Genomic DNA, 15,207 nt, shown 5'->3' with positions numbered 1-15,207 from the left:
TGGTTAGCCAATTAGGCACCCACAACATGTCTGCCGTAGTTTTTCTGCATGTCTAGAAGGCAATCATCCCACTTCTTCATCAGTAGTCAGGGTAGTACACTCAAATAATCTTCTCCCGGTACCTTGCAAATACTGTCCATACTTTCGTGCATCCAGCAAAAATGACCACAGTGACTTCCCTTACCTCTACTCTTTTTGGTTTTTTGAGATAGGGTTTCTCTGCAGCTTTTGGAGTCTGTTCTGGAATTAGCTCTTCTAGACCAGGCTGGCCTCGAACACAGAGATCCGCCTGCCTCTGCCCTCCCGAGTGCTGGGATTAAAGGTGTGCGTCACCACTTCCTGGCACCTCTACTCTTATAAACACTACATAGTAGTAGGTGTTCCCCAACTAAAGGGAGATGGCAGAGTCTCTAGTGACAGTGGTCTTTAGGAGTGACAGAGGTTACAATGGGTAGGGGTTCCTTCTGTACTATCAGATGGCCTACCATTGGCAAGGATGCTCTTAAGATTGCTATGGCCACACGCCCACAGAAAACACATCTGCTTCTGTACATCATTCCAGAAAAGTTTTTCTGTATCTCGTTGCAAACAGTTCTGACAGTTGGGAAGTCCTGTGATTGGTTATGGACCTATTTTCTGCTCGTAGCTCTGTTCTCACATGATAGAAGCTAAAACTTTAATTTCTGAGGAGGATATTAATGATAGTAGCAGACTTTAAGGTGGCTTGGGTGTTTTCTTGATGGGGCAGGGAAATAATTCTCCTGTGTCTTTGTCAGTATCACATTCTGCTTGCTCCTTGAGTACTGATGGTTCTCACTTCCTGGTTCTATACAACTACAGCTTCAATTTATTTTGTGGTGCAGAGAAGGGTGAATCTGTGCAGGCAGGCTTCAGGCTTCTGAGCAGAAGACATAGAAAGGCCTTGGTTTCCTGCTCACTGGGAAAGCCTCAATACAAAATGTCCAGAACACCTCTAGAAAACTGCTGCTGAGCAAAGATTGAGGGACCTCTTCTCCTGTCTTTGAGTTTAGCTCATTAATGCACACCACCTCTCTGCTGGACAAATTTGCAGGCACCCCTGCAAACTGGCCTGACTCTGAAGCTATAAGGAGCATTGTGGCTTTCCTGTTTTCTGTAAACTGATTTTGTTTATGTGTGTTTCTTAAACTTCTTTTAAAAAGAATAAAAACAAAAAACTATTATGCTTCTGGAATATAATAGGAAGGTTTCTGTTGCAGAAAAATTTGACTAATTATTTTTTTTTCCTGATTTCCTTAGAAATCCTAAGTAATGCACTGAAGAGAGGAGAGATCATTGCAAAGCAGGGAGGAGGTAGGAATCACTTAGCTTGATATTCTGATTCTGTGTTGTTGTTGTTATTGTTAGAACAGGCATTTAATGGGGACTCAACAGTAGTGTGGCAAAACATGGGCTCTGACACAGATTACCTAGGGTAGGAGCAATCGCTGCCTTTCCATAGCTGTGTGGCTTGTGGTAAGTGACAATACCTATGTTTGTAGTGCTCGACTTTAAAATGGGGGAATAATAGGTTTCACCTCATAAGCTTGTAAAAGAGCCAGTGCATGTAAAAACTTTTAAAACTGAAAAGTGTACCACCTCATACATGATAAATGCTTGTTGAAACACATTTGTGTCATTAGAAAGAGTCAAGGAATGAATATCTATAGGACCAGTGTCCATTGATGAATATTGCAAATATTTTGGTATATGTTCTTACATGATAGTTTTATGAGCACTTAGAATTAAATGTACCATTTTTTTTAAAAAGGTGTAAGTGTGTGTGTGTGTGTGTGTATAGGAATGTGCACATGAGTACAGGTGCCAGTAGACACTAGAGGCAGGGAACTGTAGGTGGTTGTGAGCTGTGTGGTGCTGGGAACTGAATGAACTCTGAGCTTGCTCTCTAGCCTTAACTGTACCTTTTAAGTCCCCCCTCCCCCTTTTTTCCTCCAGCCTTCAAGTTTGGCCTTCCTTTGGCAGCCCACTTGCCAGGCATTTTTATGGGAGCTCTGCTTAGGTCTTTCCTGGTTTGCTTCTGTTGGCATGGGGCTGCCAGCATCATTGCTAGCCCTGATATGTCAAGCCAGAACCTGTTTTCCTCTTGTAATGTGAAAAAGTTACTTTCTGAGCTATTTCTATTGTGAAACACTAACATTCTTGAAGTTGTGCTTGCTTTTTTGTGTATGTGTGTGTGCTGCATTTCAGCCACAGAAGTGGGCATAGAGAAGTGAATTGACTTGTGCCAGGCCATATAACTTTAGAGTTACATACTGTTATAAAAATTGCTGATTGTTCTCTTGTTGAACCTCCCCCTCCCCAACAAAGTTTCTCTGTAGCTTTGTAACTTATCCTGGAACTAGCTCTTATAGACCAGGCTAGCCTTGAACTCACAGAGATCTGCCTGCCAAGTGCTGGAATTAAAGGCATGTGCCACCATCACCCAGCTTGAATTTTATATTTTGGGTCAGTAGTAAGCTAACCATCGGCTAGACTGCTGTGTTGAGTGGTGGTGGGCACTACGAAATTTCGGTTTTGAGCTCTGCATGGTGAAGTGATTGGTCAGGGCTTGGATAGAGCCAGACTTCCCTGTCCAGGGTTGCAAGCACCATGGTTGAGTGTCATTGTGCACTGGTCACTGACCCCTGGCCTCTTCAATAATTGACCCTGCCTTGCTGTCAGCATCTTTCTTCCAAAGCCAATGAGATAAATATACACAAGCTGTCAATTTCTTGCACAGAAGGAAAGGTCCCAGGAAATGACCAGTTTGTGTGCCTATGTACACGAACTTTACCTTCTGCTTACATGGCTGTGTAATCACTGTGCCCTGGAAGCGCTAAGGAAATGCAGCCAGACTAGCTGTCAGCAGGGTATCTTAAGAGGAACAAGTTGAAAGAGGATAAAGGTTGTAAGTGGCTTTGGATTGTCTACATGTAACTTATCGGTTACCATGAGTTACTGAGTATGAAGTTTTGTGTGCTTCTTTGAGGGGGTTTCTCAATGTCTGCTGATGAGGAAACTAAAAAGTTTTCAGGAATTGATGTGTGACTCAGGTTTGTCATAGGTACCAGCATGAAGATGAAGTTTTGTTTTTGTTTTTTTATGATGGGTGTTGTTTTTGTTTGGTTTTTGTTATTTTGTCTTTTTTTAAACCCCCTCTTGAGGCAGGGTTTTTTTCTGTGGTGTAGCCTTGGCTGCCCTGGAACTTACAGTTTGTAGACCAGGTCAGCCTCTGCCTCCCCAGTGTTGTTTAACTGGTATGTGACCACCACCCAGTGAGGGTGAATTTTTATTACTTAAATTTTGTTGTGAAATTTGTGCCTGTGCTATGGAGTGGAAAGGATGATTGTGGAGATCTTGTTGCTAACATTGGGTTTTCTTAATAATAAATTATTTTGAGCATGACTTCCTGATTTGTGGTTGAACTTGGGATCTGAAGTGCCCAGCCAGGCATGCATTGGTATATGAATGCCTACACAAGTCCCTGACTTCTGCTTGTACTTTTTATTCCTGTTTCAGGTGGAGCTGGAGGCAGTGTCCCTGGGATCGAGAGGATGGGCCCTGGCATTGACCGCATTGGCGGTGCTGGCATGGAGCGCATGGGCGCAGGCCTAGGCCATGGCATGGATCGAGTGGGCTCTGAGATTGAGCGCATGGGCCTGGTCATGGACCGCATGGGCTCCGTTGAGCGCATGGGCTCTGGCATTGAGCGCATGGGCCCACTAGGTCTTGACCACATGGCCTCCAGTATTGAGCGCATGGGCCAGACCATGGAGCGCATTGGCTCTGGCGTGGAGCGCATGGGTGCCGGCATGGGCTTTGGCCTGGAGCGAATGGCCGCGCCCATTGACCGAGTGGGCCAGACCATTGAGCGTATGGGCTCTGGTGTCGAGCGCATGGGCCCGGCCATTGAGCGAATGGGCCTGAGCATGGATCGCATGGTGCCCACAGGCATGGGGGCCGGCCTGGAGCGCATGGGCCCTGTGATGGATCGTATGGCCACCGGCCTGGAGCGCATGGGCGCCAACAACCTGGAGCGCATGGGCCTGGAGCGCATGGGAGCCAACAGTTTGGAGCGTATGGGCCTGGAGCGAATGGGCGCCAACAGCCTGGAGCGAATGGGCCCTGCCATGGGCCCGGCATTGGGCGCTGGCATTGAGCGAATGGGCCTGGCCATGGGTGGCGCTGGAGGTGCTAGCTTTGACCGAGCCATTGAGATGGAGCGGGGCAACTTTGGAGGAAGCTTCGCAGGTTCCTTTGGCGGAGCTGGAGGCCATGCACCTGGAGTAGCCAGGAAGGCTTGCCAGATATTTGTGAGAAATGTAAGTGGTTCTTCAGGAGCTCCTCAGTGTTGTTGTGAATGAATGGTGGGGAGATCAGTGGGCTGAGTGATGTAAACCAGAGGGATCTCTGCTGAAGAGAGAACTGGGTAGCATGGGGAATGTAACTTGACCATCCCCAAAACTGAACTGGAGGTTGAGGGTTTACAGAAGAAATAGTCCCAGGGCCAGGCATTCTTTTAATTTCTGCACTCTGGAGATAAAGGTTAGGTGGTTCTCTGTGAGATCCAGGTTAACTAGAGCTGCCAAGTGAGACCCTGTCTCTAAAACACAAACAAAATTATAGTAGTCTGGCATTTGCCTCGGATGTGTGGGTCAGTAGAGTAGACTGGGCTCTAAAGGTTTGTGGTTTCTGATTCCCTTGGCTTGAGGGACACTTTAGTCTTGGCACAGTGATTCAGAGAAAGGTGGTTGTGATAGAATTATATTTTGTCACTGGATCGTGGGTTGCCCACTTAGCTCTTAGGATATACCCATAAGCTAGAGATTTGTTTTCTTCTCTCCTCATTTTCATAAAGAAGTCAGCCTGCCTCTCTGGGATGAGAAGTGGAGATTGTTTTGGAATTGGGGGTACTACTGGGGATGGGTCCTGGCATTGACCCCATTGGTGGTGCTGGCATGGAGCACATGGGTGCTCTAGGGTTATACACATACTAGGCAAATCACCCTGCACCTAATAAGCTACACCCCCAGCCCATGGAAACCTTCAAATCATAATCTTGTATCTGTTGTGATGTCTGTACACTGAGATTTGGTTGCATCACAGATTAGTCTGCTCTTTTTTCCTCAGCTCCCATTTGATTTTACATGGAAGATGCTAAAAGACAAATTCAACGAATGTGGTAAGTGTCTGTCTGAGAAAGACTGTCTATGTGCATTTCTGTGTTGTGGCTTGTTGGTGATGCTGTTGAGTTGTAGCAGTGAAGCTTCCTTCCTAGCCTTAGCCACTGTCCATGGGCTCTCAAGTGTCCATGGCCTTGCCATTGTTCTGCCTCTGCAGCTATTTAGGCAGGTGTTGGGTGTCCTGGTATGTGTCATGCCATGTGCTCATTCCATCTGTGCTGTTCTTCTCTAGTTAGTTTGTGAGAGTCTCTCTGTCTCTGCTACAACTTAAGCTGGAATTGAGTTCATGATTCTTTTCCCTCTCAGGCCTTCCGTGTTCTGAAACTACAGGCAAATGCCACCACTGTTTTCTCTCAGTTTCTGAGAGAAGGCAATATTGTCATCTTTTTACATAAGAGTCAGAAAAGCCATCTTTCTGAAGTCACAGACTTATAAGAAGCAAAAACAAAAGAAGTAAATCCAAGACAAGTTGCTTTCCCCCATGAAGCCCATAGCTGGTTTAGTTGCCCAGGGTACACATATGCTCAGCAGTTGTAGGTCTGGTCTGGGCACACAGTATAGACTGAAAGTCTCTGTGGATTCATAGGCACACCTAGGCAACCTTTCTGGAAAGCTTCCTTGGTGACCACGATGCAGTCTTCCCTTACCATTGCACGTTCTCAGTTAAAAGCTCAATCAAAACACCTGTTTCTTGTTTCCTCATTCAGAAATGGCTCAGCATTCAGAAGTAGTGCTTTCCCCTGGTTCTTTAGTATAAGCTGTAGAGTCAAAGCCCACCTTCTTTTCTGGTTCTTTGATTCTCTCCATTGCAAATTTCACATTAGTCATTATTATAACTAGATATTCCAAAAGCTCAGATTGGAACGTGCCACTCTCCCCACCTCTGAAAAAAATGCAAACTCAAAATCTTCTGGAAACTTAACTCCCTACTGCCCTTGAACTTGCCAGAAGATTACCTTCCCTTTTCCCTACTTTTTTGTCCTTCCCTTTTTTCCTTTTTGAGACTAGGATCCAACTAGCCCAAGTTGACTGCAAAGTCATTATGTAGCCAAGAATGATCTTGAACTCTGAGGTTTTTGTTTTTGATTGGTTTGTTTGTCTTTTGTTTCGTTTTGTTTTGCCTTGCTTTTGTTATTGTTGTTGTTTTAACATTGGGTCTCTTGAACTCAGAGTGGCCCTTAAATTTACTATTGTAAAGCCGAAAATAACTTTGAACTTCTAACTCCTGAATGCTGGGATTACATGGGTGTGCCTCTGTGCCTGGTTTGTATAAGTGCTAGGACTCAACCCCAGGGTTTTGTGCATGCTAAACAAGCACTGTATACACTGAGCTACATTCTCAGTGACTTTGAACTCTTGATTCTCCTACCTCCACTTCCCAAGGGCTGGGATTCCAGGTGAGCTACCTTTCTCTTCTCCTTTCTGTCTTCCCTCCTTTAGTTCTGTCTTGCCATTCCCTTCTTTTGAGCCTGGGTCTTGCCATGTAGCTCCAGTCTGGCCTAGAACTCAAAATCTTGCTTTAACCTCTCACGTGCTGAGTTGCAGATGTGTACCATTGTGTCCTGCTTTGGCAGGCATGTTTTCTGATGAATTGCTCATTAATATCTTTCAGAACTTTATCATGAGTAGCCACTGGAGTGTCTTCTCTCCCCAAGCCGTTATTATTATTAGCACAAGAATTATGGGCCATAACAGCACCAATGTGTCTTTGACTTCTGCTCTATTATAGACCCATTTCTTTTGTACTTGACACATACCTGGGTACTTAATAACCTGGGTGCTTAATAGGTCTATGAATAGATATGTGTAAGCTACTCACTAGGTGTACCTGGCTTACATAGGGCAGTATAGAAGTATCATACTGGTAGTGGCCTTGTGACCAGATAGTAGTATTCAACAATCAAGCCTCTAGAATTCTAATCAAAAGTTGGCTCCACATAGGCCCCTCTCCGTGTAACTTGCTGGAGCAGAAAGATGAACATTTGAAGCTGCTTGGCAAGTTCTTCACAGCAGGAGAACAATGGCAATAGAGTGGAGAGGGCTATAGTTGCTGGCGCCATACGTGGTGTTCTGAGCATTCGCTTCATGCGCAAGGGCCTCTCTCCTTTTTGACTCTGTCACCGAAATCCAACAGGTGATCTGGACTGAGTGGAGCCCAGACTGAGGCTGAGCTCTGGGTTTGCCTGATGCGTGTGGTCTCTTCTTCCCTCCCTGTGCCAGGCCACGTGCTGTACGCCGACATCAAGATGGAGAACGGAAAGTCCAAGGGGTGCGGTGTGGTTAAGTTTGAATCTCCAGAGGTGGCTGAGAGAGCCTGCCGGATGATGAATGGCATGAAGCTGAGTGGCCGAGAGATTGATGTTCGAATCGATAGAAATGCTTAAGCAGTTGCTTTTTTTAAACATCAATACCAGACCTCTGAATTTGTATTTTTTCTTGTTAACCATTTTAATTTGTTGGCTGGATGTATAAAGATGTTTAAAAAATTCAGTTGCTTTTTGGGGTGATCTGAATTAATATTTTAATGATTGGGGTTCCATTTGACTGTTTGCATTGAGATTGCAATGGGCGCAATTTTTTTTGTAGTTGTGGCATCTTGTTGACATCAAATATGACTTTGATAATAAATACCAGTTCCTGAAAGCGGCTTGCTTTTTTGTGTGTGTATGTGTTGTAGAGGTGGCCATCCGAGTTCTGTGAGACTGGGGCAGCTGGTTCTTCCTTCCTGGGAGCTGTGACCTCCAGGGATCTCACCCAGTTGTTGTTGTCTGTGGATCCCACTGTTTGGAGAGCAGACCCTAGTTATAGTAGGGACACTAGTACAGATCCAAGATCTTCCCCGGAGTGATAATAACGATCCTGAAAATCATCCTGTGGCTTTATTCTGTGAGTCCCAGACACTGAGTGAAGCTCACTTCAATTTGGCTTTTCTTTGTTCAAGACCACTAAGAATGTCACTATTTGGGAAATACTTCATACTGAAGTCCTGTTAGGCAGGAGTTCTGCCAGTGAAGGGCTGTTATAGACTCACTTGGCAATGCAAATGCCTGAAGCCTACAAGGAATTTTGGGATACAGCTACTGGTCATCTAGGATATGTATGGGTGCGTCTTCAGCAGCTCCTTTCCTATTGGGTGGGCAATTGATTTTTTTTTTTTTCACCTTTGGTCCCTTGCATGTGCCTGTGTTCTGCTGTGTGTTCTAGTCAGTAAGAAGAGGACAAGAAACAAGAATGTTTGAAAGGGGGTTTTTATGTGGTCATGTTGGGTATCTGTTTGCCAGGCTGGAATCCAGGGCTCCTGGGTGAGCAGTGGCTAGGCTGGTGGTTCTGGAACCCACCTGTCTGTCTGCCTTACTGTCCCTGAGGAAATGGTTGGTTGTCCAGAGGGTCTGCAAAGAAGGATGAATTCAAGTGATCCTGTGCCACAGAGGCATGATAGCAAGTATCCCCATGGGAGTCACTGTACATACCCCAAAAGCTGACATCATCGTATACTTCTGTTTCCCTGGCAGAGAGCATAATATTGTCAATAGGAGCCAACCTTGGTGTTCCCCATTCTACCCAGGCAATACCAGTACTTACAAGGGCAACAGTGCAGTTCTGGGTACATAGCCATCTGCAGGGGAGAGCAGATAGAATGGATTCTCAACCTTAGCACTCTCACTCCTTTCCCTAGATGTGGGCCAAACACACTTACACTTGCCCTTGGGGTCCCGGCACAGCATCTCATCCTTGTTAGTAAACTCGATCACCTCCAGGATTTCTCCACGCCGGATACCCAGGTGCTTGCCGCCCCCACGCCGGGTCTTGGCATTGGGGTCAATCATCATCTTTGTTTGAATCACAATCTCACCTTCAAACTTGGGGAACATCATGTTAAAATGTTAGACTTTCTGTATCTGCTGTGACCTTGGTTTCTTCCCCAGGATGGAAATCATGGGCCTTGGGTACCAGTCATCCCAGGACTCGTTCTTCACTCCATGTTCTCACCTTGAACTTCTTTCTAAACTCTCTCTCAGCTTTCTCTGCCTTCCTGATCTGTTTCAGCAGCTTGGGGTCTGTGGGTGGCAGCTGCTGTACCTGAGTAGCACCCTTCCTAGAAGACCCAGACATTGGAGTCCTATGAGTGAGAAGTGTTCGCTGTTAGAGTCCCAGATCTCAGCCCCACGTACCTGAGCTCTGCGTCCTGCTGAGGCCATCCGGTGACTTGCTGGGTAGTCTGCACTCCATCTGAGGGCATTGGGCAGAGTCAGGACAAAGGTCCCTAGTTCTTTCTACCCTAGTGACTTGATGGGTTGAGTCTGCTCTCTGGATCCTCGGGGCTTCCCTGAATTGACCACTCTGTACTCTTCTTAGGGTTTATCAGTCCTTGTGGGTAAGGTTCATTTTGGTGAGGAAAATAAAGGCTGAGAAGTTGGCTAACTGTCTAAAATTGTAGAGATGGGATGGATTTGTAGGCCTTTGTGTTTGGATTTTGTTCTCACTATATAGACCAGTCTGTCCTAGGTCTATCTGCCTGTTTCCCTGAGTGCTAGTATTAAAAGCTGTGGTCACCATGATCAGCCCATAAGTTGTAGACTTTGGGAGCCATTTTTCTTCTACCTCCCAGAATATGTTGGGAGTTGTGATAAGATTTTGGATTCAGAACTAAAAACAAGTAATTCCATTGTAGCCATCCAGCTCGCCTCTAAGGAGGAGCAACCAGGGTGGAGTTTTTTGGTTGGTTGGTTGGTTGGTTGGTTGGCTGGTCTTCTCTGTGTAGACTTGACTGTCCTAGACCAGGCTGGCCTTGAACTCAGATCCACCTTCCTTTGCCTTGGAAGGCCTGCACCACCACCACCACGTCCCTGGGGTGGAGTTCTTAGCCTGAACCTTCTGCTGCGCTGCTGAGACTGAATGGTAAGGTTTCCCCGAGGGTTTACTTGTATCACTTCCCAGCAGTAGGACAGGCTTCCAGAATGAGACCAACTGTTGGCTGGAGGCTTGGGTGACAGCCTCTTCAAGATCGGGGTTAGTGAGGATCTGAATCAGAGGTCCCATTTTGTTGATAACCCAAATGTCACTTTTGACCAACTGTCCTTTCTGATTATAGCCCACAGAGGGGCGTCTGTCATACTGAGTCAGTGCTGAGCTTGATTTCTACTCTGTAGGCAGAGATCTGGGTCCTACTCAGAACCTGTACTGCACCCGCTTTTCAGCCTTGAGTGCTCTCACAGCCAGAAGCTGGAGTACTATGACAATACTGGGCTCTCTGGTTCTGGGTCATCCTGCAGCTTGTTCTGAGCAGAGCTGAACCCTGCCCCTCCAGGTGAGTTCCCAATTGACAAAAGATGTAGGGGGGCTGCCATGTTTCAAAGGAACCAAAGAATAGGTGGTCCGAAGGCCACTCTGGTACTAGAAAGATCACTCTGAGATACTCAAAACAGACTTGGAGAGGCTCTGTGCCACAGGAAGGTTCACACATTGCTCTGAACGGAGAAATTCAGGGGTCTGATATTTGATCATGATTTTGAACAGTGACCCCTCCCCTCCACAGAAGCACTATGGGCGTTCTCTTGATGAACCAGGAGAAGCAAACAAAAAGGGCCCAGAAAGGGGCAAGGGCTGGAGAATTTGAAAGCATCTGTCTTTGTATCAGGACCTCCAGCTGGGACAGTGAGAGCCAGCACATCCCAAGGCCAAAAGACCCTGCTAGGAGCCCTAGTAAGCTAGGAAAACAGGGAATAGCTGGGGGGGGAGGGCACTTAGTTGGAATCCCCACAGCTCTAAATCAACTGGCTGGGCCTAGTCTCAGAGCCTTGAACTTCCTCATTGGCAATGGGGTAACTCCCTTGGCTACAAAATCATCAAAGCTCTATAAAACCCCATGCTGTAGCCATGGAGACACCAATCGTGGAGCCCCTCAGATTGACTTAGAAGGAAGGAAAACCTGCTGTTGCGTGTATACATCTTTCTGGGACATTCTCTTGGGATGAACTGCAAGGAACCTGGTGGGTGGCATTTGCTTTGGTTTTGTTTGCAGGGTCTCATCCAGGCTGGTCTTGGTTGCTGAGTAGCCAAGGCAGATCATCCTGCTGCCTAAATGCTGGAGTTACAGGGGTGTACATTTGGAACCTGATGCCTTCCTTATCCATGATCCTGCCATGACTCCTTTGCACGAGTGCTAGGTTATATGAAAGGAGCGTACCACTCATTCCCTGCCTGATATGCCATCTTGTTGGTTTGCCAACTGTGGTTTCTGCAATTCTTCCATTGTTGTACAGGCCTCTTGTCAAATGCTTCTACCTACAGAAAGCCTGGCTCCTTGGCTCTGGGCTTCCCCTTCCTTACCATCTGGCCCACCAGCATCCAGTCTGGTCTGGATCACTTTGTGTTCTTAAACTTGGATCATGCGAGCATGCCTTTGTAACTAATGTTTCATGGGTACCCAAGCCAACCACCTAGACCACCTACAAACCTCTGCCTCTCGGGCTGAGACTAGAGTCACTTGTGGCTTCCACAGCATCATACAGCTCATAGATCTCGTCCGGGTTCCTGCAGGGATACCTGAGATGAGGGCCTCCTTTAGCCTTATACCCATGCCTGGCCCCTTTCTCCCAACACTCACTGCAGGGTCTGTTGAGGTTGGGCTGGGAAGAGGGTCTCAGAAGAGCCAGTCTTCAGTACAGCTGTGGAAGAGAGAAGACAGGAAGGAAGTGGCTCTACCCAGATATTTCCCCCCTCCTCTGCCTGAACCACCTACTCTAACTCACCTGGGGCCGTTGCTGAGGCTCTCTGGAAGCTTTGGATGTTGATGGGTACAGGTGGTAATGGGGGCTTGGCTGGAGGAGATCCCAGGCTGCTGGCTGAAGGCAAAGGCCTTCGCTGGGGCGGGTGCTGGACTTGAAAGTCTTCTGATCTCCAATTGGGTGTCCGAGAGACTCCATACCCAAGGCTGAGGGGCAACTGAGGGCTGGAACCCTCAAAGGCAGAGGGCAGGGAGCACTCAGATACTGAAACAGGAACTTTGGACTTTCTGGGCAGACCCTTGGGAAAGTCAGGCTGGAAGAACTTGCCATGTTGAGGCTGCAGAAACTTCCTGGGGAGTGAGCTGAACTCAGGCTCCGAGGATGTTCTAGGGAGATGACCCAGTTCCTGATGCGAGGGCTTCTTAGAAAGCACTTTGGGGGCTGGCTGCTGAGGCTTCTTGGGAAATTTGCAGACTTCAGGCTCTGAGGATGTCCTGGTAAGGTCACTTAGCTGGAGCTGTGGATGCTTCTTGGGCAATGCATGGACGTCCGGCTGCAGGGAGTGAGATGGGGGATTATATGACTCAGGCTTCCAGGGGGCTGTCTGGGGGACCTCATAGGACATGGGCTGCTGTGGATACTTTGTGCAACCAGTGGCCTGAAGAGATGGAGATTTCTTGAAATTCTCATTGCGCTCAGACTGCAGGGACTTCTTGGGAAAGGTACTGACGTCAGGCTCTGGCGAGTGGGGGTAAAACTCACTGGACCCAGGCTTGGATGTCTGAGGAACTTCGCTGGACTCTACCTGTGTCAGGGACTTCCTAGAGGAACCAGCAGCCTGAGACTGCAGTGGCTTCTTGGGCAAGGACTTCAGAGGGGCCTCACTGGATTCAGGCTGCCAGAACTTCTTGGGAAATGTGGTAGGTTTGAGCTCTACTGAGGGCCTGGCAGGATTGCTGAGCTCAGATTTCAGGGACTTCTTGGGGAGATTAGTGAACTCAGGCTGTGAGGGCTTAGGGAGGCTGGCAAACTGGGCCTGTGGGGGCTTCTTGGAATCTGTGAACTCAGCCTGGGAGGGCTTCTTGAGATTAGTGAACTGTGGATGTGGAGGCTTCCTTGGGAAATCTTTGAGTTCAGGCTGTGGTGACTTTCTGAGATCCTCTGACTGTGAGGTCTTCTTGGGGATGTCCGTAAACTGCAGCTGCAGGGGTTTCAGGGACACTGTGCTGAGCTCAGACTGTGAGGCCTTCTTGGGCTGCTCACTTAACTCAGTCTGTGGAAACTTCTTCAGGAGTTTGTTGAACTCAGGCTTTATGAGTTTTCTGGATGGTTCTCCAGGCTCTTGAGAGGCCTGGAACTTAGCTTGGAGGTTTCGGAAGTCCTGATTGCTTCCCTAAGAAAACAGATTATTCAGGAAGAGTCTCATACAAGAAAGCAGATGGAGAAACAACTAGGTACCTACAGATACAGTTGGTCATAGACACACAAACCCATCACCCTCCCTTTCCCTTTGGCTCCCATTCTACCATTGCGTCTTCCTCAACCTACCTCAGCCAGCTTCTCTTTTTGGGTAAGAACTATTCCTCAGGTTCCTGGAAGCCACAGAAACCTGACTCCTCCACCTAAGCTGGGTCAAACCTCATCTCTAACAGGACCTAGCTCCTGATGCCTCTCCTAGCCCTCTACTAGCCCATGACCCCCACACGGTACTTCCAGTCAGTGAAGTACTTCCCAATATCTTCAACCTTTGCGCCTTTTGCTCCCATTTGGTTCCCTCTTTGCCCCCTGCCTGACCACCAGGTTCTCCCCAGCCTGTTTTGTTCTGATTTCAAAATACATTCGGGCCGGGCGGTGGTGACGCACACCTTTAATCCCAGCACTCGGGAGGCAGAGGCAGGAGGATCTCTGGGAGTTCGAGACCAGCCTGGTCTACATCCGGAATCCAACCGCTTCTCACTGTCACCCCAGCTGGAGGAGCTATCCCCGTAGCCCTGAGTACTCCAATGGGCTCATCCCAGGTCTGCTGCTCTGAAGGAGGCCTGCTGAGTCTCTCTGTTCCCAACCTCTCAGTTTTCGTCTTTCCAGGGAAAGCAAAAACTTCCCCCAGCTCATAGCTTCTGTCATGTTTGTAATGCATGATCTCAATACACGGGTCTGTCCTCTTCTTCCTCCCTGTCTTTGTGACAATACTCCTTAAGGAGACAACCCTATTTGATTTATTTATTTATTAATTACAGATTTCTGCCTCCTCCCCGCCACTGCCTCCCATTTCCCTCCCCCTCCCCCAATCAACTCCCCCTCCCTCAGCAGCCCGAAGAGCAGTCAGGTGGGTCTTGTATCTATCTGTTATTTCATTGGTTAATTAATAAACTGCTTGGCCTCTGATAGGGTAGAATTTAGATAGGCGGAGTAAACAAAACAAAATGCTGGGAGAAAGAAGCTGAGTCAGTGAGTCACCATGATTCTCTCACTCCAGACAGACACAGGTTAAGATCTTTCCTGGTAAGCCAGCTCGTGGTGCTACACAAAATATTAAAAATGGGTTAGATCAATATGTAAGAACTAGCCAATTAGAGGCTGGAACTAATGGGCCAGACAGTGATTAAAAAAATACAGGTCCGTGTAATTATTTCTGGTAAAGCCATGCGGGTGGCCGGGTGCCGGGGACATAGCCCGCCGCTCCGATTGCTACATGGCTGTTCTCTACCTTTGCCTGTAGCATTTCATCCTCAAGACTGTTGCCAGCTCTATTCTGCTGGGCTACCCATGGAGCCTGTTTACCAGTTTCTCAGTTTTTGCTTGTGCCCCTTGTTTCTGGGCAGAATGGACTTTTACTAAGGGCTTGGGGACTCACTCACCATGGCTTCCGGGGGCGATGTGGCTTAGGGGGCGATGTGGCTTCAGGGGGCGAGTGGGCTCTGAACTCAGGCTGCTGCTTTGAGGAAGTATCTGTGGTTTCTGCTCCACTGGCTGACACTTCAAATAGGGGCTGTTGGGGTGGGGAGGGCAGAGGAGGAAGGAAGGAGGAAGGAGGCGGAGATGACCTGTCTGTCCCCTCCTTGTTCCTGCCTGCCTACTATTGTCCCCAAACTCTAATACACACAGTTACTAGCTGTCACTAGCCTCTTGATTCCCTATTGTCCCCTTTACTCTTAACACTTTGGGGTCTCCAAAGAAGCAGGCCAAGCCCAAACTCAGGACAGCCACAGGGACAGAGTACCCGAGTGGGGATGTTACAGTTTGCTCTGGGGTTTAGGAAGTCTCTGAAAAGAATTAGA

The 15,207-nt window shown here is 47.7% G+C and overlaps 2 protein-coding genes across 4 annotated transcripts in view; one reads left to right on the top strand and one right to left on the bottom strand.

Moving 5' to 3' along the window:
- Hnrnpm (heterogeneous nuclear ribonucleoprotein M) overlaps window positions 1–7,847 on the top strand; it is a 47,243-nt gene extending 39,396 nt beyond the window's left edge. For 2 of the 3 annotated variants that reach the window (XM_057771655.1, XM_057771654.1), the window contains 4 exons: window positions 1,279–1,332; window positions 3,538–4,340; window positions 5,149–5,200; window positions 7,422–7,847. In XM_057771655.1, the coding sequence (XP_057627638.1) occupies window positions 1,279–1,332; window positions 3,538–4,340; window positions 5,149–5,200; window positions 7,422–7,585 (1,073 nt within the window). In that variant the 3' untranslated portion in view covers window positions 7,586–7,847. Of the gene's footprint in view, window positions 1–1,278; window positions 1,333–3,537; window positions 4,341–5,148; window positions 5,201–7,335 lie in introns of all 3 variants that reach the window. The other variant, XM_057771653.1, reaches the window with a different exon arrangement.
- A 538-nt stretch (window positions 7,848–8,385) lies between these two features.
- Window positions 8,386–14,884, bottom strand: Pram1 (PML-RARA regulated adaptor molecule 1). The gene is made up of 10 exons (XM_057772624.1): window positions 14,788–14,884; window positions 11,954–13,322; window positions 11,809–11,869; window positions 11,659–11,735; window positions 9,374–9,431; window positions 9,192–9,297; window positions 8,899–9,061; window positions 8,784–8,817; window positions 8,672–8,706; window positions 8,386–8,590 (listed from the first exon to the last, which is right to left on the bottom strand). The coding sequence occupies exons 1-10, from the start codon at window positions 14,788–14,790 to the stop codon at window positions 8,553–8,555; spliced, it is 1,944 nt and encodes a 647-aa protein (XP_057628607.1). The 5' UTR covers window positions 14,791–14,884; the 3' UTR covers window positions 8,386–8,552.
- Window positions 14,885–15,207: the final 323 nt, after the last annotated feature.

Source organism: Chionomys nivalis, chromosome 6 (genome assembly GCF_950005125.1).
Source record: "Chionomys nivalis chromosome 6, mChiNiv1.1, whole genome shotgun sequence".
NCBI lineage: Eukaryota > Metazoa > Chordata > Mammalia > Rodentia > Cricetidae > Chionomys > Chionomys nivalis.
The sequence above is the reverse complement of the archived record's forward strand: the minus strand, read 5'-3'. Positions and strand labels throughout refer to the sequence as shown.

Excerpts from the sequence above, each read along its gene's own strand:
- Pram1 (XM_057772624.1), bottom strand. Across the intron at positions 9,062-9,191 it reads AGTTTAGAAAGAAGTTCAAG|TTTGAAGGTGAGATTGTGAT; the intron begins GTGAGAACATGG and ends ATGTTCCCCAAG. Across the intron at positions 8,818-8,898 it reads CCGGGACCCCAAGGGCAAGT|ATGGCTATGTACCCAGAACT; the intron begins GTAAGTGTGTTT and ends TCTCCCCTGCAG.